This window comes from Drosophila biarmipes, chromosome X (assembly GCF_025231255.1).
Source record: "Drosophila biarmipes strain raj3 chromosome X, RU_DBia_V1.1, whole genome shotgun sequence".
Lineage (NCBI taxonomy): Eukaryota > Metazoa > Arthropoda > Insecta > Diptera > Drosophilidae > Drosophila > Drosophila biarmipes.
Genome location: NC_066611.1, coordinates 24,505,378 through 24,532,071, shown reverse-complemented (window position 1 = coordinate 24,532,071; position 26,694 = coordinate 24,505,378). Strand labels below are relative to the sequence as shown.

Here is a 26,694-nt window from a genome sequence, read left to right as displayed (position 1 = left end):
TTTAAAATGGCTGACATCGCGTCCGAAAGATCGGCGATCCGCTGGGAAACGCAGGCCTAATTGGCCAGACACTGAAATGGGTCAATTAGCCGGCAGGGGAAAGTGGAAATGGAAATGGAAAACTGGCTGAAAGGTGAGGCGCCTCTAAACGCATTAAATAGGGGCTCCAGAACTGCAGTCAAAATCAAATGTACCATACTGTCTCTTAGTCGATTGTCTTGTTTTACTGGTAACGAAAGCAGCCGCAAATGTTTTAGAAAATTATACTTCCCCAACTGAGTACCGTAGAAGACCTCGACTGTAGTCTTCTTGCCTGGATAATGTACATTCGGTCGGGATGTAGAAATATGTGTCAGTGGAATCAGGCTTTTGCTTCTGCGTACAAAAAATCTCATCTATCCAGTGGCCAAAGCGGCTTTTTCAACTTCATCAAGAGCCATTTAGCAGTAGTTTCTTCGTTACTTATGCCCAAGTTTGTTGGGCAAATAAATGTGCCAAATATAGCAGGGCAGAAAGCACCCATTAAAGTTCGTAAGCCCGATGGTTATTCCTTTATTGTTCTCAAGGGAAAACAAGTCCGCCATTAAAATTAACGTACCTTGGGCCTTTGTTTGTTCATTGACCTCCATCACCACACCAATTAGCCGCAATTAGCGCGGCCAATTGATGGATTTCGATTCCGATTCCGAATGTGAATCTGAATAGTCCGAGTCCGAATCCGATTTCGTACGGCCTATCTGCCACAATTAATGGGCCGAACGGGTGTGGGCGAGCTGTGATTGCGAAGTAAATCGATGCTTTCCCGCCTCGTTGGCCTCAAATCGATCGATCAAGCGGATCCGATCGCATCGCAACGCCGAATTTTCCAAAGAGCACCTATGCACCCATGCACAACAAAAAGAAGGGAACAAGAGGGGGCGAAAAGTGGAAAATCGGATGGCCAAGGCAACGAACCCATCAATCCGGCGTCCGATAAACAGAATCAGAATCAGTCAGAATCAGGATCGAGATAGATAGATGTAGACAGATGAACCGAACGAACGCAAAGTGTATCTCTGTATCTTTTTGGTGCTGATTTGTATCTTTTTTGCGGCTCTTTTGCAGGTCAAATGTTTCTTATGAATCGATTTTTCGATGGCGAATTTATGACATTTGGCCTGGAAGTGATAGATTATATGGAGACCGATCAGGAAGATCGCATGGATCCGATGATTTACATATTTCCCAGAATGACCAAATGTACATTTTTTAAATATGGTTCAAGTGGGGAGGTGAGTAACGAATGCAGCTCTCTACAAACCCAAGACTCGAATAATAATTGCATCTGTTCTTCTAGGTGGAGAAACACGACGCCATTTGCATTTTACCATTAAACGTTGTTAATGAGAAGATTTACATTTTCCTTTGGTTTTGGTTTATCTTATTAACGTTTCTCACATTATTAACGCTAATATACAGGGTGGTGATTATATTCTCTCCTCGCATGAGGGTCTACTTATTTCGTATGCGATTTAGGTGAGTTCTGCGGACAGTAGAGGGGTGTACTGGGGATGATATGGGGATAACTAGGGGAAGAATAAACGAGCGAGAACTGGGGCGGATGTAGGGGCCTAAAAGTATGCAACAGTCAGAATCCATATTTCACGCATACTTCTAGGCACCCTCAAAAGTGATTTGTAAACCGTCGTACTTATCCCCAATCAAATCTAGTGAGCCCCAAAATACACATTTGTTCACTGTTTTAAAACACATTTTCCTAACGATTTCTTTCCAATTGCAGGTTAGTGCGTCGTGACGCTATTGAAATAATCGTTCGTCGTTCGAAGATGGGCGATTGGTTTTTGTTGTATTTACTAGGTGAAAACATAGATACAGTTATATTTCGTGATGTTGTACAGGACTTAGCGAATCGTTTAGGACATAACCAACACCACAGGGTGCCTGGCTTAAAAGGTGAAATACAGGATGCATGATATTGGGAGTATTAGAAGCAATACAAAATGCAATTTGTCGTCTCCATTTGAAAACCATCGAAATCAACAACCACAACAAGAACAAGACTTACAAAGGAAAATTACAACCACAATGGAATCTAGAGATCTTCGCAGCAGCCGCTTCATAACAAACTCAACACACCGCTAAAAAATCTTTAAAAAACGTATCTCAAAAATACAACCAAAAAAACTATCGTCAGCTCGCAGTCAGTCATAAATCAGCATTTTCAACCATGATCGATAGTCGATTGAAACACAACCAGAAACCACAGGGCATAGAACCACAAATGAAGTACAGAACCAAACGGAAGCGGAATGAATGCAGCAGGAGCATGGAAGAAAATAGGAAAACATCAAAACAGCCACGCAACGAGAGGAACTACAAGTAACGAACAAACTCAAAGTCAATCAATTAAAGTAACGAAAATAAGTAAACGGATAATGGATAGTCGGAGGAGAGAGCACGGAAGTCCTGCGACTTCCGGACAGGATCGCCAGGCCGGTGGCAAGTAGCGCCCGCCGTCGGTCAGGGGTCACAAGGTCACAAGTCACAAGGGATCGCTTGGGAAATTAGCGATCGGCGACCCATAGAAAAGTTGCCCCAAGGACAAGGTCAAAGTGTGAGGAGAACAGCCACAGAGGACAGCTCCGGAAACGGAAACGGACGGACCCGCACGCACACAAACACCCACACACAGACGACGCCACACACCACACACAACCACGCTTACAGCGACATCACTCATACGCCCCGTAGAACACACCGCACTTTGCTTGTCATGCAGCGTTAACTAAACCAAACATCAACAAAGTCGAGACGACGCCCGCGGAAAATTGCATTTCTGTATTAACCCCAATGAAAAACGGAAACGTAGAAGGAGAGGAGAGGAAAACGATATGATCCGCAGAGGATCAGCATCACTTTCACCGAGGAAAGCAGGAGCACCCACTCAAACGAGATGCTACGGCTACAACAACACGAAACAACAACAGTAACGACAACAAAAGCGGCAAATGAAAGTCAAGAAAATCGCAAGTGGAAATCGCAGAGGGGAGTAACAGTTTAATTAAATTAAATTCAATTCAATTAAATTACTTATTACAATGATATCTTGAAGTGTTCATGTATTCGAATGTAGGTTAACTAAGTCAAGCATACAAATAATTCTACATATATGTATAATATACATATTATATATATATAAACAATTTTTTTTTCTAACTCTAAGCATTTGTATTACCCGCTAAACAAATGAACAACAAAACGAAAAGAAACGACAAAAAACAATGAAAAATCAACCAAAAAAAGCAAACTGAAAACAGAATTTTTTGTATACAGAAATGAAGGAAAATTGAAATCCAAAACGAGCAGATAGAGAGTAAAAGAAGGAAAAACGAAAGCCGAAGAGAAACGAACAGAAAATATCAGTAAATATCAAAGAAAGTTCAGAAAATACCATACCGAATACCGAAAACCGAAACAAAAGATACATTTACATAGTTTAATTAGAAGAAACTATAGCGCGAATCACATTATATAACCGAAAGTCAGAAAAACAGAGAAACCTAATCTGAGAACCGACCGAACAGAACTCATCTCCCAACTCACAAGGACGGGCGGAAACGGAAATGTTTTAAGCTCACTCACACTCACACACACAGACACCACACACCACTCACGCGTGCAGCATGTAAAGCTATATAAACGTATATAATTATCAATCGATCACTCAGCAAAGAGAGCAGCCAACATTCGCAGCATAAATCAATTAACTCCACTAATAATAGAGCATACTCAACTCTCTCTCTTTCTTCGAAAAATACGCCTAGTACTCAGCGGACAATGCGAAAATCCCCAGGAAAAACGGGCGGAACACTCACGCTTGCCACATGAATCAAGTGTAAACATAGCGATAGCAATACTATAATACCGCTAGCGAATACAGTCCCAAAAATGAGGGTTCAGTTCAGCAGTTCGACAATTCCCCCAAAGTCAGTGTGTATGAGTAGGCATTGCAGGAGGCCCTCCTGTAGCAGTAGGAGAGACCCTCCGAAAGTTAGTCTGCACCCATCCACGAGTTCGTCATGTGCTACAAATCGTAATATCCGTCCAGAAAACCTTTTGAAGCGCGCCTCCCCCTACACTTTCTATATCCGCTGGGAGAACCCATCCCGCTCTCTCTTCTGGAAATCCGATCCTTGAGCTGCGCTCCAAGCGACTTCCGTATGCCCCAAGAAGTGGACCAAAGAACCAGTCAGCCCCTCGCATTTTCCCCATCTCTCAAAGGACGACCAACAAAATAAGTACACAGCCAGAAAAAGCCAAGCCAGAGATGCAAGTCTTACAACAATGTCACTGCCAACAGAACCAGTTAAAGTAAAATCAAGTTAAAATAGAAAATAAAGTGGTGGAGGGTCTGCAATGGAGGGCTTCTCCCGCGGGGCTGAGCCTGCAATGCCTAAAGTACAGCAAAAAGCGAAAGGAATTTACCCCGCAGATTGTTCCTTGTCACGAAAAATCAGGAATTGCCGGTTGGACCTGCTCAAGACCTCACTCCTTTCGGGAATTACTTTCGGACTTCGGATTTGGGATTTAGAATCACCTAATTTGAGTGCTTTTTCCGTCTACTCACACTACTCAGCATACTCAAAGACGCATTACGATTTAGAGGGAGGAGGAGAAGAAGGTGGGGCAAGGTTGAAGCGAAAAAACAATAAATGTAACAATAAATGGTAATAAGTAATTTTAGCGTACTTTTTTTTTAACAGCTTATAGCCAACTAAGTGAAGTAATTGTAATTCTAGTTCAAAGTGAACGATTTTTGTCTGCGTTTTTTTTCGTCGTGGATTAGTAGGTTAAGCTACACACAGATACAGATACAACCACACACACAACAAAACCACTACCACAAAGAGTAAACGAAAAGCAAATGTATAAATATCGAGGATACTTACACTGTAATTATAGGGGGGCGAAATAAGAAGGAATACCATACCAAAACGTAAGCATATTACAAGGAAATTGCCATTAGTCGATAGTGTTAAAGCGATACGTATATGATCTACAATGCTAGGCTAATGAAAAACCAAAAAAGAAACAAAAAGAAAAGGAAGAAGAAGAAGAAGGAAGGAGGGAGTACTTAGTGTAGCTCAAGATGGAATCTCTCGTATCTCGGAACTCGTAACTCCAACTAAAAGCAATTGTAAAATATCGTAACAGGTCTAGGGGCGATCGAACAAACAAAAGCAAAAGCAAATCCAATGCAAACGAACAAAAAAGCAAGACTTTATTTTTCAAAGTGTTTGCCGCCATATATTACTCGAAGAACTCGAAATGTACTAGCTGAATCTAGAGGTTAAGAAGAACATTTCATAGACGCAATCCTAGAAGCAATAAGCACAGGCGGAAACGGAAATGAAATGAAAGCAGGAACGAAAGCGGAAGCGGAAACAGGCATCGATGACTTTTCACAACGTTTCACCACCTCCGGTACAGTTCTATTCACTTTTCTCCACACAGCACGGCACTTCTCTCTCTCTCTCTCTCTCTCTAACACGCCTTATCCCGTCTCTTTCACACTGATCTTCAAACTATTTCCACGCTTAACAGCCTGTTTCCACTTCAAAGTGGTTTTAAATGACAAGTGCGAACAGTGCGTTTTTACTCAGAAGGACAGTGAAAACAGGCCAGCACACTGTACATCCCGTTTCAAAAACCTCTAAAAAAAGAAAATTCTGTTTCTTGCTTTTCAGTGACCCAGAAACTCGGAGTATGTGTTTGTCTTTGTTTGTTCATTAGTTTGTCAATTTGTTTGTTTGTTTGTTGGCTTGTTCCCGGTCCGATTATAGTTTTTGTCATATTATTTGTGTATAATTATAATGTATTTTTTGGTGGCTAAGTTAAGGCTTTAGTTCTGTAACTTCTACCGTACTTTCTCACTCATTTGTTTTTTCGTGCAATAAAAACGAGACTTGTATACATATCATTGTTTATTTGGTTTTATTTTTGGGGTTGCCTTACATATTCTCCACCCACTCTCCCTCTCTCTATCTTTATCCCCGTCTCTGTCTATCTTTCTCAGCACCAGCACAACAACAGCAAAACACAAATACGAAGAAGAAAGTCAATTTCTCACGGCTCAAGAACGCAATAAAAAATGAACCAAGAAATCGAATCGAACTAAAGTAACAATTAGTGAAGCATATTGGTGAAATACTCGTAACTTATATTTTAAATCGAATTAGTGAGTGATTAGCGCAACGGTAACGATAAAAATACATTTAGTTGAATTCCCTAGCAGAATCGAATCGAATAGTGAGAACTTTTTATTAGGAAGCGAAAGCGTTTTTTAATTGTATACTAATCGAATCAAAATTGTAAAGAACAAATAAAAAAATATTGCATACAAATTGAAACTGCCAATTCACATTCTCAGACAAATTTTTACAAGGCTTAAGCTAAAACCAAAACCAAACCTTACAATACCCAATTAATAGCACTAAGCGAAAATATACAAAATTGCTGAATATTACAACCGACAAGCGAAACAAAATCGATAAATCGTAAAATCGAGCTCGTGTTTAGATCGATAACGAGGCCCACGACTTTGTTTTTGACGCTCCTTCGTTTCGTTTTCTCCGATTTTCGATATCCGATAGCCAATACATCCGATAGTCAGTCGATAGCCCATATCGGATTGCGGCTCAGGCTTACTTTAGTCACTTAGCGTATATATCAATTTGTGTGTGTGTGAACAAATAGCAGACAATAATTAGTGAAGGGAACTTTTTAGGCGAGATCGAGGGTCCAGGACTGAAATACCGAGGGAAAGTTTCCCCCTTTCCTGGACTAAGGGGCATGGCTGGGGATTTTAACAAGCAGATAAGTTATTGTCTTCCAACCTAGCGTAAAGTTTCACTTTGGTCAAAATACTGTGTTTGCCAGCTTAAGTGTTGATTAGTTTTAATTTCCGATGATTTTCTCAACTGTTTATTTTTTATTCTTATTATATTCTGTACTAATGCCACGCCCCAAGATCTCAAAGGCTTGAAAGTGATAGAAAGGGATTTATTTCTTTGGTGGCCCAGAGTTCAGCAGCAAAGTTAGCGAGCAGCATTTGATGAAGTGTATAGGAAAACTGCCTTAAAGTGATTTTCAAGTAAGACCGATCGATCAACCAGCAAACCGTGTACATATATTATATAGAGGCCGAGAGTCGAGTCGGTGAGCATTTTTTTTTACTAAGAACAACCTACGAGTAAGCCTAACTTTTAACACAAGAACAACCATTACACACGACCTGTACATAGCCGACATACATACATACGAACACCCTGCATATGTATATAAATATATATATGCAAGCATATACCTATATATAAAGTGTTTTATAACGAAATGGATTAGTTGGTAATTGTAGAGCGAGACATCTTTAACAAAATTACACCTAAGTTTTCCAGATTCAGATGACTTTTTAACCAGACAAAGCGAACGGCAAAAAGCAGCAGGCTGGCAGGTAGACAAATTATGAAATTATCGAATTAAAATTATGAAATTATAAAATTACGTAGAAAAGCAGTCAGGATAAGGACTATTTGTATTTCAACTTGTTTTCCAGGAGATCCTAAGTTTAGTCAAACGTAATGTAATGTAAATGATAAAACGAAACAAACGTATGTAAAATAATTGCATAAATAATTTCAAATATATTCGCCGATTGCCTTCAACTAGAGGAATTTTGATTACACTTAATAACGAATACTAAATATTTAATAATAAATTAAATAACGCATTGAATATTTATACAAAGCAAAAGGTAAAAACAACTATAAATATATGAAAGATGGAAAATTGAATGTGGAGAAGTGGAGGAGTGGCTAGAGGAGCAGAAGGGAAGAACAAACGCAGAATGGCAGACGCAGACAGAGAACAACAAATCTACACAAAAATGAAATTCAAAAAGAACTGAAGTAAAAACAAAGATTTTAAAGCAGTAACAAATGGCAAACAAAAGAGAACAAATGAAAAAAATAAATAAAAATCAAGATAAAGCATTCATATTTGTACACTAAACCCGTTAAGGAGTACGCAACTTATACACGCAATATTAGACTAAACCGACTTCGATAACCGATAAACGATAGATTCCCCAGCCCCCAGCACAGAAGGCGAGGGTCCCCGTTCCCGAAAAGAGCCCCGATCTTCAGCTGCTTGAAAATTGATTACAAACTTTTTCTGTTAACTAGAGACACTCGCACATATCCAATGAAAGACGTCGATTACTTTCCATCCCCATTCCTATCGAAAGACCACCACCCCTAGATACGCACACCCAAGAATCGAAATCGAAATCGATGGCAAGATCGAGATCACAACCACAATTAAGATTACAATTACAATGGCCACCACAACTACAGATGCACAACCACTGGAGCGAAGGACATGCGAATTAAGAAGCTGATATAGGAGCTGAAGGAGTAGTTCGAATCTAGTGAATACTTTTAGGCGTTAAGCGTACTTCTAGTTTGTATCACTTATATACACACAGATATATCTAGGTATATGGATATAGCATAATTATACAGATATACATACCTATCGATAACTCACATACCGCATACAACTAGCCAGTGGAAGTCGAAGTCGAGCGCAAATCGCAGATGATCGATAACAATCGATCCGAGTCGATAGGAGGCGAGGGAGGTGTAGATCCAATCTTTTTTTTGTACTTGTACTTATATGGTAATTGCTAACGGTATATGGTAAATGGTAAAAGCAAAAAGGTAAAGGTAAAGATAAACGGTAACGGTAATTGTCATTTAACTAGTTATAACGTGCAGTTATCGTAATTTATGATTATCGATTTTTGAGTCTTGAGTACGATTATTACGGAACGTTTAATTTTGTTAATACGAAAACAAAACGCGAGCATGGTTAATAAAGCTTTAATTTGAAGCTATATAGGTATATATATACGCCCATATATATATATGCCCACACACAGACACACACACCCTGACACACACACACAAGGAAACGTCCTCAGTTTATAAATTTTCAAATGAGTGACATGGAAAACTTGAAACGAAAACGAAACGAAAACACGTAGGCAGTACGAACTAGGTTTTAAGGCCCCCATATAAGTAAAATATAATTAAAGTTATTTAACGAATCAATTTATTATTGATGGCGAATGGAAACGATAGCGGTAGCGATGACGATAAGGATAAAGGATAGTGGTAAAGGTAATGCTAGCGAGAGGGGAGAGCCAGGCAGGATAGGATGGGTCGGGCGCGGTCATATAGATCATATGCGATCGTATATCCGATATCCGTCGATATATGGCCGGCATATACGTGCACACACATACGTGCACACGTGCCCCGGTCGCCATACATATACACACACATATACTATATGCATAATACCAGTGACGAGAATTTTTAGTCTATACTAATCGAATCGATCCGATCGGAGGCGGAGGAGAAGGAGATGAGAACGAGGAGGCAAACAAATCTATATACAATACATGGCATACACTTATATGAAGCCCCTATATTGAGGATATAAACGTGAATTTTTAGCAGACTAAGTAATAAATTATACACTCACACAGGCGGACATAATCGAATACACACACTCAACACAGACACACAGACACACACACACACACACACACACGAACACAGGGCGGTATGAGGATATATATTATATACATACGTCAGCAATACGAATACCAGTAATAATAATTCTATGCAATAAAGCGAGGAGGAGTGAGTACTAAGCGGAAACGGAAGTGGAGGCGAGAACACCTAACATTTAAGACACCGAACAAAAAATCGACTTGTAAATAACAGACACTCCCACAAACACACCAACACACACACACACACACAGACAGACCGCAGACAGCCACATCAGTATACATACACCCACTCACACACAGCCACACACACCCACACTCACACATTTTACGATTAGTTAATTTTACAAACTAAAATTATTGCAGCAGGCGCATTACATAAAATGAAATACAACTAAAATGGCAGAACGAAACGAAAATAAAACCAAAATCATATGCATTAAAGTAAAGTAAAGGCAAGGAGAAAGCGAAGGCAAAGTGAGAGAGTAAAGCGAATGAGCCCAGTGGTCGGCAAGGGGGCGGGGGAAAACTCTTCACCCGAGCCACGCCCCACGCCCTCGAACGCCCAACAAAAACGCAAAACGAACAAGAAGGCCAGGGACGTTGATGGGAATTAATAAATTACCAAGTAATATTATAAAATATTATTATATAAATTATTATAATTATAAATTATTATTAAAGAAGCAAGCAAGAAACGTAAAAACGAAAAACAAACCAGATTAAAGAGACAAAACGAAAAAAAAGAAAAACACAAAAAAAAACAAACAAAACCAAACATAAACCAAAAACACATTATTATAATGCGATAATTGAGTAATCAACAAAACGAATTGACAACGTTGTATGATTTTGATCAGAAAGTAATAAAAAACATTTTCGATTTGTTACGAAATATACATAAATATCCAGCGTCTTTTATTTCGCCGGGGGACCTCTTTTTCACTTTTCAAGGATATGACACTTAAAAAGGATATATGTATAAAAAAAATTATTTTTATACCCTCGCAGAGGATACTATGATTTCAGTCAGAAGTTTGCAACGCAGTGAAGGAGACGTTTCCAACCCCATAAAATATATATATTCTTGATCAGCGTCACTAGACAAGTCGATTTAGCCATGTCCGTCTGTCCGTCCGTTTATACGCAAACTAGTCTCTCAGTTTTAAAGGTATCGGGCTGAAACTTTACCAAAAGTCTTCTTTCTCTTGAAGGTAATATATAAGTCGGACAACCATGTATTATAGCTCCCATAGAAACTATTGGGGAACAAACTTAAAACAAATTATATTTTTGGTGTTGTTCTACTTATAACCTCCTACCCAAATAACATTTTTTAATTAGTTCTGAATTTGGAATTGAATTTTATCATCGGACGACTATGTAGTATTTCTGCCATACGAACAATCGGAAAATTGGTGGGAAAATAATATGAAAAAATGATATCTTTGGTGTTTTTTAACACATGGCGATACCAACGTTGGTTACTTCTTATAACTGCAAGGGTATAATAACTTCGGCTTTCCGAACTTAACTTCCTTTCTTGTTTAAATTTGAAATTCAGTTTGAATTCTAGCTTAGTTCGGCTTTTTGCCGCCAGATGGAAGAAGCAGGGAGTCCTGTAAAAATAATGTAGACGTTCATTATATTTACAGGACTCCCTGCTTCTTCTTGCCTTGCGTCGTGTAAAATAAACAAAAAAGGTACAGATAGTGCTGCCAGTCCCCGCCAGGTAGAGAGCTGAATGTCAAATTAGTGGCGCCACCTGGCGTACGTAGGCGTTACTAAAGCTAGCCCAGCCCAAAAGATGGCTACACAATGTAGCAATACTTAAAATAAACAAAAAGAATTAACCAAACTCTACTTTTGATAATTCTACAAGAATTCAGAACTTACTGAAAACTGTTATTTTAAAGCGTAGGAGGTTATATGTTGAAAGACACCAAAGATATAATTTTTCATACTATTTTCCCATCGTTCCTATGGCGGCTATATGATATAATCGTCCGATTTGAATCAAATTTAATTCGAAATTCAGAACTAATTAAAACATGTTTTTTCCCAGTGTAGGAGGTTATATGTTAGAAAACACCAAAGATTTAATTTTTTACAAATTGTTTTTCCGATAATTCCCATTAGAGCTGTAAGATATAGTTGTCCGATCCGGCTGGTTCCGACTTATATAAATAAAAAGAAGACTTTTGGAAAGTTTCAGTCCGATACCTTTTAAACTGAGAATCTAGCTTGCGTAGAATCGGACGGACAGGCGGACGGACGGACATGGCTAGATCGACTCGTTTTGTGATGCTGATCAAGAATATACATACTTTATGGGTCGAAAACGTCTACCTTACAAACTTCTGACTGAAATCAATATACCCTCTGCAAGGGTATAAACATTTCTGAATATATACCTTTCCCCAAAAAGTGGTGGGATCGATAGCCTCAGATAGTAGATGCTCATAACATTATTCTCGCAAAGAATTCAGTATTTTGATCGGAAAATTGTGAGATGGGCACCGAATTTGGAATGTCATACCTCGTTGAGCTCGTAATCAAATTCCCTATCGACTGGATCAAATCTAAAAAATTTATTTTTTTGAAACTTTTCGAAAAAAAGTGATGCAGCCCCTTACCAAAAATCCGAAAATTTTTCAAAAACTGAATTTTTCAAAAGGCGGTGGGGATCATTAGCCTCGGTTCATAGATGCTCAGAACATTCGTTCCCTTTCCTGTGCGCTTCAAATGGACTACGTTATGTCTTAAAAAGATCAATTTATTAAGCTAAATTTTCTTATTCCTCATATGAGCTACCTGTTTTCCACGTTTCCTCGGCAAACAGACCTCGACTATCGCCTTTCGCTGATCTCAGGTGCAAATTGCAGATTGCGATGGAATCGACATCCGGCCCTGCAATATTGGGCAACTCAGCCAGCTAAGCCCTTCGATAGTCATCGGCCCTCCACTCACATCCACGGTTGTTTTTGAAGAACGCCGAGGGATAATTCCTGACCCTCCGGTTTCAGTTTCAGGGTTGGGTCTTACGTTTCGGGTGCGATCTGGGCGGACGATAAGGGACGTGCATGCGACATAATTACCGCTGATTGAATTGGGCCGTCACAAAGGTGATGAATCGCATAGCGTAGATGTCGGATAAGGGCACCTTCGGCTGCTTTCGAATTTTAACATTTTCCTATTTTTCTTCTTTTTTCTTATTTTGCTTAGCGGAAATGCGCACTCGCAAAAAGTGCAGATTCCTGCGCTTTGTTGACCCAATCGCTTGTTTGCCAGCCTGTTTATTTGCCTGTTTGACAGTCAAATCACAGCGGAGCCGGAAAAACGTCGGTACAGTGCGGCTCCGCTACCTTCGGTGCTTTCTCACTAGCGGGCGATCCCACGAGGCTCCACTGTGCCCGTTTTTCCACGGCTGGCGTTCATTAGTTCAGCCGCCAGCACGGTGTTTGCTCACCTCTCTCGAACAAAACTGCGCAAATGAGGTCCTCGAGCGGGGCGGCTCTCAAACGCCCAATAGGACCAACATAAAACTTACACCCAATGTGGACTTATTGTGAGTTTCTTCCACTCGAAATCTGTGGAGGAGCTGGCCAGAATTCTAGCACTGCCCTTAGTCTGGGCTACAATCGGCTTTTTAGATATAAATAACACTTGCTTGCGCTAAATATCACTTGAGTTTTCTAATGCATTAGACTAGCTTTCTATTTCTAAAGGTACTATGAAAAGAAATACGAATTCAAAATATTTGATGTGGTTTCGAAATACTTTGTAAGTTGATGGAGAAAGAAGATATGCCAGAGGCTAACCATCCCTGGAGGACTACATCGCATTCGTTTTGGGAGGATTGGAAGGGCGCAGGTCGGAATCCGATTGCAGCTACAGTTCTAGAGCGGTTCAGCTCTTCCGCTTTTGGCCCAGTGCTAAATGGGATTTTGTTTGGGCAGCGGCAGCGCTGCATAATAGATGATATGATATAATATGATTTGCCTACACAAAACGAAAATCAAGCCGCTGCCGCTCGACAATCAACTTGTGCATAATACATGAGTGTTTCGGGGAGTGTGGGACAGACTGGTGTCGGCAATCAGTCAAATGCAATAATAAATAAATAAATAAATCAGGGGCAGGCACATAAACAACGGCACTCGCTGTTAATGGCAACACAAATGGAGCAGTCGGGATTAGAATTTACAAATGGAAAAGCAAAAATAAAAATGTCAGGCCGGCATTGTGTTGCTCGTTTTTATTTTTTGTGTATTCCAAGGGTCCTCTGATCCCGGGCCAACTCTTTTAGGGATTGGAAATGGCAACTTCGTATTTATCGCACCGAAATCGAGCAGCTGCCAAAGGGGGATTAGGATTAAAAACAAAATTCACAAATGGCATGTTAACTGCAGTGACACTGAAATGAAGGCAGGAAATTAGCCTAATAAGTTGTACTAAATGAGTGTTTCAGCAACTGCTATTTAATCAAACTGCTAAGCGTGAAATACTTAACGAGGGGCACAAATAGTTGAATACCATATGTGGGAATGTAAATGTTTTGATATCCCCAGCGAGTGTGCTGCAGAAATCAAGCCCTCGAAAAGTGACTTTTGCCCGATCTCGAGTTCTTGGGTTCGAAGGTCCTGGGGCCATTAGCAAAATCAACAGCCACACTCAGCCAGCCATTCACTCGTGCACCCATTCAGCAGTCAACATGCGGCATTCACCATTCACCCTGCAGAGTGAATAAGGACACTCGCAGTTGCATTCACACTCCGGCGCGCGGGGACGAGGCTTTTGTCCCACTTGCACTCACGCGCTTAGCTGGCCACCGCCATAGCCGCCTCTCTTTCACTCCCCGTGAGGCCGTCTCTTTCTGCAGGACTCGCTGCGGCCCGGCGATGCGGAAAATGTTACGCTACAATTTAATTGAAAGGATAATCAGGCGCACAGCGGACGAGCGTTATGTGAGGAGCGCACTCATTCAAAAAATACAAATAAAAAGGAAAAGCACCGAGATGGGAAAGCGAGCGAAAGAGACGGCACTGCGGGCGTCGGACAGGGACGGGGCGAGAGGGGCACGGACAAAAGGCAGCGCTAAAAGCTGCAAATGAATGAATGAGGCGAATAGAAATAAAATAGCAAACGGTGGCAGCGCAACATCGCCTTTTGTTGTACCCGTCAAGTGTCCTTTTTGATGACGACGACACACAGCAAGGCGACGACTCGCAGGACGAGCGAGGACACTGCGAGAAAGGGGCAGAGCTTGGGCATTTGTAAAACAGCGTATTTGGGCCTTGCTTCAGATGATTTGGTCGTTTTAAGGCCACTCTTAAAAGCCTGTGCAGAATAATTGTATTTAAATTTAAAGCCCCCTAGCTTGTAAGCCAAATATATCTTAGCTGCATAATATTTTTTAAGTTTAAGCTGAAAAAAGTTATATTACTATTATTATATTCCGACCACTTTTGTATTGCAGTTAGCCCTATTATTATATTATTTTTGGTATATTTTTTATTTAAGCAAAATACCTCTCGAAAGCACACATTCGCGATCTTTTCCCGCCTGCCAGTGGGCCGTTTCGCTCAGTGTGGCTCCGGGGTAGCTTCTGGTAGACCTCGCTTGTGGCCGGGTACGTGAGCCCACAACGTGGCCGGCTTTGCTTCCTGCCCGGGCCCCCGATCCTCGCCAGCTCGGCAGCCAGTGTCCTGTGGCGCGGAAGGTCCTGCGAAGGGTTGTCAACTGCGAGTGGGAACTGTGCGCGAATTACAAAATACAAAATAAAGTAAAATACAGAACGCAGGGGTCGGGGGGAGACGATTGGCAAATGAAACTCGAATGAAATAAAATTAAATGCGCTGCACAAGTTGCACAAGCAAAGGCGAGCGAGCAACAATCAAAAGGATTCACGCTGCGTGTCCTGTTCCTCGCTGTGAAAAATGTAATTTTAATCGAATTCACTCACCCCTTTCTGCCTTCTGCCTTCTGCTGCCACAGCTCATAGTTTCCCCTGCCACTGCCACTGCCCTCCAAGTGGCAGCCGTATTAGAGCAACTGAGTCCCGATCCTGCCCTGATTTGTGTTGTGCCAACAACAGTTGCCGCTCGAGTTGACGCAGCGGGCGCCGCCGGAGGCCAAAGGCATTCTTCCGCGAGAAATGCAATTAACTTGGCCAACTCGAACTAACCCCTTTACTGGCAGGGGCTCCGGGCGGGGGCCAGCTCCCCCCGCAATTAAACAAAGGCAGCAGTCGCTAATTAACATTGTTGGCATTAGCGCAGCTCGGAAAAACAAACGAAAAACAGAGCCAGAGTGCCCAAAAATCGGGCGGCTGTGGGCAAACTTTGACCTTTTCCGTGGTTTGTCCCTAGCCCGAGTCGAGCCATCGATTCCCTGCCGAAGGTTTACCCCTTCAAAGTACGAGCTATCCTCAATCGCACAATATAAGCAATAAAATAAACACCAAGAAAAGTACATAAACTAAGTATATAATAATAAATATTTACAAATTATGTTCAGCCAATGGCCTTCTGACAACCAAATGAAGTATGGCAATTACTAAAAAATATCAAAAATAAAAGCAAGAAATGTGGCTTAAATTCTGATAAATTCCAATAGTATATTTAGATATTTAATCGCTAATGTGAGTGATATGTACTTTTACCATTTATTCGAGCTCAGCACTTTGCAGGGCCTGCTGGGTCCTGAAGCCTATTCTGTTCGCCCAGCGACTCCTTCCCCCCGAAACTTTTTCTGTGGCATCATCAGCGACATATGTAAAATTAAATATTGTTTATTGTCAGAGCAGACCCGACCTTTGGCCCCGTATTAATCAACCCCTGTGTACCCAGGCCCCCTGATCCCCGCCCAGTCACTTGTTTATTTATCGACTTGCCAACCGTTTTGCACTCGGATTTCCCCTTTTTTCGTTTTGGGCTTTTTTGCTCCGTGTGGCAGTCGCTTGTTAAACAAAAAAGCGGGCTACATTCATAGCTAATTTTCTTGTCATTGTTTTGACTTTTACACCTTCGCTGCCGCGTGTTTACCTGTGAGTTTTGGTGGCCAAAAGGGCAAAAGAGCCAGAGTGGAAATGGGCTTTCGGAGTTCTCGAGTGGCGTCGTCGCATTGTTTGGCCATGTAAAATAATATTGTATCTGGGCTGTTTGCCTGCGCAACTTGGCTAATGAAGGGGTGGCTTGGCGGGCTGTGGATCGGTGGGCTTGCACTCTCTACAGAGCCTCGCAGAGGAAGGGCTTAAATGTCGGCGAAGCCCCACAAAAGAACTGTGATGATGAAGGGGGTTTTCACCAAACCTCTTGAGTTATATGCATTTAATAGACCAAACTCCACGAAACACACTAAATTGTAATTACCCTCTGTGCATTTTATTCAAGTTTTAAAGTATATTTTAAAAGTATTTTATACAAAGGACAACTTTCAAAAATATATTAAATTGTAATAAAAACTAAGGGAGTACCTAATTACTCTAACTGTGTGTATTTTTTAAGGGTATTTTCGTGCAAGCTGAGTTAAAGCGATTATGCAACAAATGAAGACAGGATCGTATCTCTTGACCATCTCGCAGCCAATCCGAGCACTCCAAACAATTGCTATTTACATAAACACCAGGAAAACGAGAAAATGTGACACTTGACAAATTTTTTAAAATCAGTCTGGCGCCACTTTCAATTTTCTGGCTGATTTATGGGCACAGCACTGAGACCGAACAGCAGTTGCAAGTCCCAGATCCCGATCTCGATCTGGATCGGGAACAGGATCAGGAGCAGGATCAGGATCAGGCCGAATTAATGCGAAGCACTTTGCAATTGAGTTGTCAAATGCGGGAAAACAAGTGGCACCTACGGGGAAATAGGAGAGCGGTAATTGAACCCGACCCCGAACCCGAGCCCAAAACACACAACCGAAACCGAGACTCCAGACCCCGGACCCCAGCCTCGAGCTGGAAAACCGAGCACCCAAGCACTCGAACCCGTTTCCAGCTTATTACTCAATCACATGCTCACTTGCTTTTAGCTGGAAGCAGTTGTTTTCGGGGCCGGGCGAGGATGTTGCCTGTTTTGACAGCATCCTTGGTGTAATTGGAACTGCAGTTTCGATGCCCGGGGTGCTACGATTTCCATTTGCAGTTCGATTTACCCAGTGATGACTATCTGACCTACTTACTACCTGATCTATTGCGGGGCCCGACAGCTGGTCAGATTTGGCAACTGTCGTGGGTCCTGACGTCCTCTGTCCCTGCGTTTTCTCCAACTGTCTCGGCTCCAGGTTGTACACTCAAAGAAGCGTCCTTATAAGTACTTCTTCGGCTTTACATTTTCGTGAGGTACTTTTTGGTTACACAAAAGTTCGCTTACTTAGCTGACAGCTTGGCCTATAAGAACTCGATCTACGTGTTGTATGTGGTTTTTGGGGACAGTTAGCTTGAATCCACGAGTAAAGCTTCTTATGAGGCTACTCTATTTGGTCAAACGGAATAGCCCCTAGCCTGAATTAGGTGACCCCGATCCCTGCTTAAAAGGACACAAATTCGATTGTAATCAATACTCTGTTCCTTTTCTGAGTCGATACTTGGCAGGGCCTATTTCGGCGAGTGTACGGCGGCCTTCTCTGTGTTATCCCGGTGTCAGAAGGCAATTAGCCCGGCATGAGGTCCTCGAATCGGCTGCAGATAAGCAGCCTGCTCCCAGGACACCACATGCTTGACCACTGGGTGCCCTGGACAAATTGCCTCGGGTCCGAGTGGATTTTGCAATGGGCAATGGCAATGTGGAATCTGGATAGGCAATAATCCCGACTTGACCGCGGAAGTGACCGAAGGCGAGGGCGCTTGCGCGCCCGACTGGCCGGGGCTGACCGGCAAGGGGTGCGAGGGGGCGACCGGGTCGCATTGTCCAGGTCACGGACCGCCTGGGATGAAGCTGTTAGCGACTTCGGCATCATAATTAAGGTGTCGTAATTGCCGCCCCTGAGACGCGGTATTAGTGCCGCGGCACGGAGGCTCTCCCGCCCCCGGAACCCCCTCGCACCCAGAAATACTACAAACCCAACAGCTGCGGAGCCCAACCTCAATGCCAACCGCTGACAAAGCTGCCTTTGTTGGAACTTCACCAACATGCAAATAAAAATTCCGAGCCCGAATCCCTTGCAGAGAGGCGGCGCACCGACGGAGCGAGGGGCGGCTGGGGATTAGGCGGCGGACACCAGTGGCCGGAAACCCATCGGATAAATGACACAAGAGCTCCGGTGGAGCACTCTATCGAAAAGTAGAATATTTAGCGGCAGTTGGAAAAGCGGGAAGTCGCCTCTTGAATGACTCGAAGAACACAAAAACGAGGAGATGCCAGGCGTTGAACCCTAAAAGCGGGCAGAAACGACTAGGGAAATATCTATTTCCTGGCTTTCATACATCTACTCCATCTACTCCACATTTTTAATTTGTCGTAAATGCTGGAGCCTATTCTATTCTATTTAATAACCAGCCCAAATATTTTATATTCATTACTCTTAATGCGCAGCTTAGGATTTTTGCTCAAGCCACAAAGCGTAGCATACTATGTCCAACCTTTCCGTTGACTTCACTCCCAGCTCCAGTTTATTTCACTACCATTTGCCTCGCTACCCATAGATAGTTTACTTTTGCTGTGCCGTTGGCCACGGGCGGGGGATACCTATATATTTTCGAATCGCACGGCCAATTTGATGACATTATTACGGAACAGTGCGCAAAAGTGTCGAGTGGACGAGCGTCGACTGGAAATAGAAATGGAAATGGAAATGGCAGCAGAGGTAGGCGGAATGGGACGAGGACCCGAGGAGCGTCCTTTTTGCCAGCGTTCTTGGCATGTGTTGCTGAGCATGAAAATTGCAATTTTTCGCTAGATAATCCCGAGACCCCGGGACAGAATTGGAACCCCAGAAATCGGAAACAATGCTGCAATGTTGCTCGGCAATTGGCAATTGGGTGAGTGGCAATTGATTCGTTGCACCATCAGCACCGTCCTGCGAAGGATCCTTTTTATGCTGCATTTTTTCTCGGTGTCCCTTTTTTGGCTGTCATTTTGTGGGGTCGACCGCAGTCGTTTGGCCACAGCGGGTAGTCCGTGGAGGGTTCAGGGCCCACATAGCCCATCGATCGCAGCGTATCGAACCGGGGACAATGCCAATTCTGCACTTTTCAACGCTCTGGCGGTCGAGGTGTGATCGTTCTTCAGGTCGGTGATCATTTCTGTCATTATCTGAAGTGCTAAGTGGTCGCGTGTGACCAATTTTCAGCTGGCCATGGGCAAATGGCGGGATTATCTGGTCAGGTCGGGGGATGGGGTCCCATAACCAACCGAGTAAGTTGGGTGTATTCATTAGGCGGTTCAGCGAATATCACATCAATTTACCAAGAAAACAAGTATGCCTGTAGCTAAAGTGAATCATTTCATAATTATTTTTTATTTAAAGTTTTTTTTTGTTTATTTAAAATTCGGAAATTCAGAATACCCGCTGTCCAAGCCTGACTTTTGCCTCTGCAAGTTGACTTGGCCGTCGAGCTAAAAAGTAGAGGAGGAAATGAAATGACCGGAAGTTAAATCAAACCAACTTCAAATGCCCGAACTTGCCGAGAAATTCGAGGCCAGCACTGAAAATTCGTCGCATTCCGCACACGTAGCAAACTAAGCCAAAATTCAGATGGAAATACAAATATAAACACGTTGCTGTTGACCTTTTGCGAATAATTCAAATAAAATTTACACCTTTGAGCCAAACGGAGAGCGGCGGCGGGAAAGGGGCGTGGCCATTGACCAAGGGACTGCAAGCGGAAATCCTTTTTCCATTTTATTTTATCACAAAATGCAAACGCACACACTGTGGAATGAAATTATTTCATTTGCATAGGGCTAGGTTTAAATTTGTAAAGTCAAAGCCAAGGTAAAAAAACATTAAATTAAGAAAGGAGTATAAGAAGAACATCACCAAACCATTGTAATATTTAAAAAGCCATGAGAGACTTCGGGGGTGCCAGCAAATTCAGATACATTTATTGTAAATCAATTTTTTTCTCTGTGCCACAGCACAGCTGCTGCAAGTTATTGCCGAAATATAAATTGAGTCTTGGCCACTGGAGTTGATTATGGTCTACGCCTCAACGGATCTCAGCTAACAAATTTTCTCAACTCGGTTGAAAAATCAACACCAAGCTGTCCCTTAAAAAGTGGTCGGGCCTGGTCATGTGTGTGGGGCCATCCTTCTTCCCTTTCCGCCCCCCATTTTCCCATTTCCCATTTCCCGCCTGCCGCTCTCCCCGACCTTCTGCCAGTTCCTTTGGGCCAATGTGTCTGGCCTAAGCCCTGCGGCTCACATATCAGCGCGCATTAAAACAAAGTGGGCATCAATGTAGAACCCGAAGCCGAAAGCCCCCAACGCCGCCCCTGCCACCAGGGGGGTAACTCAATTTGCACAAAGAAAGGCAAAACAAAAAAATTAGGGGTAGAGCCAGAGCATTGAATGTCCGAGGAAACAGCAAAGGGTTATACCATGGAAGAGCACTGAACCAGCCGTCACAAAAGTATGTACTTCAGATTGAAAACTTCTGGTTATAGGTTTACTAATTTAAAAAATGTTTGGTGTCACTTAGTACTATTTAAAATATGCAACAAATTTAATTGAATTGGAAACTGAGACTTCAAAGGACTGTAAGTCTTGTTCTCAATAAGTCATTGGCTTTCATAATTTTAAAGGTTCAATTCTCTTTTTTAATATTACTCAATGTATGATAATTATTATATGATACTGTGCAAACTTATATATTATTTATCAACTACAAAACCGATAGTAATCATTTCACAAGCCCAAGTTCTGATTTTGGCCTCGACTGCGGCCTGCCCCGCCAGCCTTCATCCTTACAGGGTATTTTTCTGGGAAAGGATCAAATGGACAGCGGCAGCTTTTCACTTATCAGAGCGGTCGGGGTCCCAATTATTAACGCCCAGAGCTCCAAATCCGATTTGCCGAGCCCCCAGCCAAGTCAATCCTGCTTAATCCCGGATTCTGCACCCGGATCCCGGGGCCTTTCACACACGATGTATGGGCATGTATGCTAAGTGGCCGGGGAGGGGAGCCGTTCGAACAGCTGTTGCGGGCCCGGGTTTTTAAATCTCCGGAGAATTCCAGACGGAAGTGCACTTGAGGCGTGGCGCCGGAATTCGTGTGAAAAGTGTTGCACAGAGGCGGGCAATGCACTTCAGGAGGAGAGCCGAGATCCGAATTTGACCTGACCTTCACACATCCGAGGACGAGGACAAGTGTTGGCCCAACACACAGCGCATCCTGTGCGAGGAGCCAGCAATCGCAGTTCGATAATAATTTCATGCTGGTTAACAGGACGCGTTGCCCCTAATTTTCTGGCATATTAGTTACAGGACCCCCGACCCGAGGTCCTTGTTATCGTTAAGCAGTCGCTAATTAGACGCACATGTGTAACCCGAAACCGCATTTAAGTTTCGGGGAATGGGCATGGAAACAGGGACGGACTGTGGGCTCAGAAACACAGGAGCAACCACCGACACCAAAACAGCAGAACAGCAGAACAGCAAAGCACCAAAACCTCGCTCCTCCTTTCGTTCCGGCGAAGCACTAAAACTGTCCCAATTGTTGCGAAATTATACACTTGAACTTCTTAACTTTTTGTCCGCCGCCTTTTTTCCGCCTGCGATTTTCCACCCCCTCGGCTGGCAGCGGGTTAAGCACTTGCCCGGGGGTCAGCCTGAAAATTGTGATCCCGAAACTGGCACTGAAAGTGGAACCGGAACTGAAACTGCCCCGGTCACAGTCACACTTCCTTAGCGCTAATCCTGGCAAAAAACATTTATTGGCAGAAGTGTCGAATGATTTTTAATGGTCTCGTGTGGGAAAGTCCGCATACGAGGGGTTTCAGGCGAAGTTTCGCCGCTGAAACCTCTAAAATATGTTCGGTATACCAATTCAAAGTTTGCTTTTGATCAAGAAAGCATTTGAGAAGCTTAGATATTAATGCTTAAGGTAGTGTGTAAGTTTATAGATTTTTTTAGATTTTTTAGTTTTGATGTATTAAGGGGGATTTTAAAAATATTTGTCATCGGAAAAATCGAGCTATCATTTATAAGCAACCTGGTAATATTTTTTAAGTTTCCAAAAATGCATTGCGATCGTTTTCCTAACTAGAACCAATCAATACAGCAGCTAGGAAGACCATGGACCGTGAAATCCAGTTGCCCTTAATTAGGAATCACCGCCATTCATCTGGAGGAATACCTCCCCTTTCGGGTGTCTTGTTCCTTTAATAATCTTATCGCGGACGAGGAATGCGGGCGGGTGGAGACCGGGCCGGAAAAAGCCAGATTTAATATCTGGCCGCCCTTTAATCTATCAGGCCAACAGCTGTGGCCAATGGCCGAAAATCGGGCAATCCACCATCAAGTCGCCGCCCCTCTGGATATTGTTATTTTCGCCGGAGCTCGACGGTTTATTTTCTTTGTTTTTAATAAATTTCAGCGCAGGACGGGCCATGGACCAGGACGTGGCCATGATAGAGCTGATGTTTCTGTGTTGCTGGGGGAGGAGGAGCCGGGGACTCGGGGATTCCCCTCAGTCGGCCTGCTCGTCCTTTGTTATTTCGCCAGGCGACATTTGCATGCCTCATTTGAGGACAAGTTCCTCTTCATTTATTTATTTTATTGCGGCCTCATTCGCGTTATGAACTCAATGGCCTGTGGACATTATTTTAATAATTGCACTCCCCTGGCTCGTCGCCGCCCCTGCGCTCTGTTTATTACTCGCATTCCATTGATTTTCATGGATTTCTCGTAATAAACTTTTCTGTATTGTAATTTTTTATGTACACAATTTCAGCTGCCCGCTGCTTTCGTTCTGCCCTCGATGTTGCTGGAGAAAATCGCGCGAATTCGGGAAATTATTGATCAAAAGCAGATATTGGATGGCCGTCCAAAATTCCGAGGCCTCAGACGGTTTCTCTTGGGCTCAGAAATAAGTAACAGATACCGGGAATCAACTCAGGATAATATTATAAATATGTCCATTTTATTAGATTTGAGGCCTATTTTTATAACAATTATTCCATGAAACAAGAGCACTGTTTAGTTAACATTCTACTAACACTTGTTTAACGAAAGTGCATCGATTGTGAGCTTAGATTGATTTATTTTTAGTAGCAAATGGAGGAAAACCAGTACCAAAATGTGTAAGTAGTAGATATTTTATGAAGGCATCCTTACAGCCGGGCAGCAATCAGCCGGAAGACACGCCGTCTGAGGTCTCCCGCCTACCTAACTCGAGCCCCCGAAACCGAGCCTAATCCCGGGCTAAGCTTACACACACTTTGTGGGCTAATTTATCTTGAGTGGATCGCGGAGGAATCCCGGCCAGGACAAAGGGCTATCGATCGATCCAGCTCAGCACCCGGCATCCTGCAGGTCCTTTGTGGCCGGGTGTGCTTTTGTCGGACACGCAGCGTAGAGGGAGTGCGCCCGGGAGGCTTGGACAAGTGTCGGTTGCACAATGGCCCTCGCAGGGCCCAAACAAAGGACCTGCACGATCGCCCGATGAAGGATTATCCCAGACAGCCAGTCTGCGGAATCCTTTTGCGGGCCAGGCACCCGTATATTAGCCCTAAGTGCGGCTTAGCCGAATGCTAATAGCCGGAAAATGGAAAACTCTGCATGCGGAAATCTGAGATCCGAGTCCACACATGCCAGTGCAACCTGTGGTCTTAGGTGGCTTTTATTGTGCGCCGCCCTTTGTGCCAATTGTTGCCACAAATTGCTGAACAAAGACAAGTGTAGCGCCGGCGCTGCCTCCGATCCCGCTACGGATTCGGATTGGGACTCGAACTCGGATCCTTTATCCTCTGCCGCATCCACTGCTACCCATGTATATTTCAATCGCCCTAGCCCAGCAATCGATGCTGCTTTTCTTTTTACTGCACTAGATTTGTCTAGGTGGTGGGGGAATACTGCGAAAAGTGCTCTAAAGGATATGCAATGAAGTGAATTTTTTACGAAAACCCCTTCCAAATCCGTCCAATTGCTCTTTATTCCGGGGAACAGTCTATGTAGTCTATGTAGTACATATATACATTTATTATTACTTTTTGCGGATTAGGCTACAGTTTTTTGGGAAAATGGAATGTTTACTGTTTCTGAGAATGGAGTTTTCTCAAGGGACCATAAACAGCTTAAATCAAAATCAAATTGTGTTAGGTGCAGCTAGTTATTTTGTAGATCTTAGTTCCTTATAGCAGTGCTCAAATACTTGTATATTTATATATAGGAAATTCCCAAAACTGCCACAACCATTGGTTGGGATTTTTCAAAGTGCAACCTATTCGGCATACTTTTTCCTAAATTCCTGCGCTACTTCTCGGCAAACTCTTGATCCCCCAACAAAATGATGACCACATAATCGAAGAGTGTGGGCCTGTCGGTCCCCCGGATTTTTCCCGCGATTTTTTGGACTGGCCGTGCGTGCTTTTTTTCTGCCATCACCAGCACTTTTTCAGCGAGGACACCACACTATGTTTCTAATCAGTGCAGCTTCCGCCTTTTCCCGACTTTTTCCGCCCCGCCGATGAATTTTCCGTCAGTCAACAGAGCGCGATATTTGTCAACAAGCGGAACTATAAATATGCATGCAAAGGGAGAGCCGGTGGAAAATGGTGGGGAAAAGTCGGAAAATGCGGGTGGGGGAGAGAAGTTGGCGAATGGAAATGCCATCAGGGCATTTTTCGAGGGGACAGGAGGCTCTGATTTTCCACTCACAGCCAGGCATTTCATTTCATTCCATTTCGCCCTGCACTTTTTACTTTCTGGCAAACTCATTTTTTACACTCTCCCGCGGAAAATCAAAAAAGTAAGTCTCGGAACCCTCCGGCAGACGAATAGGAAATCAACTGCAACCGAATCCATTCCGCCGACAGTATACTTTCCCCATAAACATACAAACTTGAAAGCAACTAGCGGCATTTGCGATTTTGCAGCATGCTTAGGCAGTTTAAGATGCCATCTGCTCAGCAGACCCAAAAGATAGTCAGAAGTGTGTGCTATGGTAAGTATACACGGCAGAGTCGGCTTAGTCTACCATGGAGTCCTTTAAAAGTCCGTAGATTTCTTATACATAACCATATTTTAAAAATCAAAGAATCTCCCAGCTCTCTTCCAGAAGAATTCTATAGCACACTCATGCCTCCCAACAGATTCCCATCGCCTCAAGGAGCAGTTCCTCGTCCAAGACGGGGAGTCCCCCTCGAATCCCGAGGATGTCGACCAGGACAAGGAGCAGCAAGCCCCGGCGGGGCCACGCCCCCGCACGCCCCTGCACAATCCGCTGAGTCGACGCCACACTGTAAACAGCTCCCGGCTGCAGTACATCAACGACAAGTACAAGGAGCTGGCCAACGAGGTGGAGCTGCGCAAACCCAAGGCCAAGCCCTTCGTGACCCGCCACGCCCTCCATTCGGGGCGGTTCGACAAGTAGGAAGTGTGGTCCTCGGATCCCAAGGAACCCACTGGCCCACGGTGACCCTGGGACACCTCCCATTCTGGTTTAATGCCGCAAATTATTCAACGCATGTCTTTTCTTTCGACCGTCAAAACACAAGTACAATGCTGTGGAAAACGGCCAAATATTCAATTTAAGTTTGATGGCTTAATAAACGTGACACATACGGATGGCATATTTTTAGAACTTTCATACAGTACTTCTGCCTTAAATGCCTGGGCCAAAACACACTTGATGCATTGCTCGGGGATGGGGCAGGTGAATGTCTAGGCAAAAGGGAAAATCATAACGAGGACCGACAGCCAACAACCAACGACCAACAACCAGAAACCGACAACCGGCAACACATAAGCCGCCATGTAACGGATGCGAGTGCAACAACAGCAGCAACATCTCCTGCACGGCGGCAGCAGCAGCAACAAATGCTGCATTTCCCTGGACAGGCTCACCGGATTCGATAGGGAGCGGGAGAAAAACGACGCATTGCTGAGCCGAAG

The 26,694-nt window shown here is 43.3% G+C and overlaps 2 protein-coding genes across 8 annotated transcripts in view; both read left to right on the top strand.

The window, feature by feature from the left end:
* LOC108027540 (innexin shaking-B) overlaps positions 1 to 10,544 on the top strand; it is a 153,982-nt gene extending 143,438 nt beyond the window's left edge. For all 7 annotated transcript variants that reach the window (XM_050890639.1, XM_050890640.1, XM_017098989.3 and 4 more), the window contains 3 exons: positions 1,105 to 1,271; positions 1,337 to 1,515; positions 1,781 to 10,544. In XM_050890639.1, the coding sequence (XP_050746596.1) occupies positions 1,105 to 1,271; positions 1,337 to 1,515; positions 1,781 to 1,973 (539 nt within the window). In that variant the 3' untranslated portion in view covers positions 1,974 to 10,544. The remainder of the gene's footprint in view (positions 1 to 1,104; positions 1,272 to 1,336; positions 1,516 to 1,780) is intronic.
* A 14,901-nt stretch (positions 10,545 to 25,445) lies between these two features.
* LOC108027516 (uncharacterized) lies at positions 25,446 to 26,372 on the top strand. The gene is made up of 2 exons (XM_017098959.3): positions 25,446 to 25,744; positions 25,893 to 26,372. The coding sequence occupies exons 1-2, from the start codon at positions 25,678 to 25,680 to the stop codon at positions 26,171 to 26,173; spliced, it is 348 nt and encodes a 115-aa protein (XP_016954448.1). The 5' UTR covers positions 25,446 to 25,677; the 3' UTR covers positions 26,174 to 26,372.
* Positions 26,373 to 26,694: the final 322 nt, after the last annotated feature.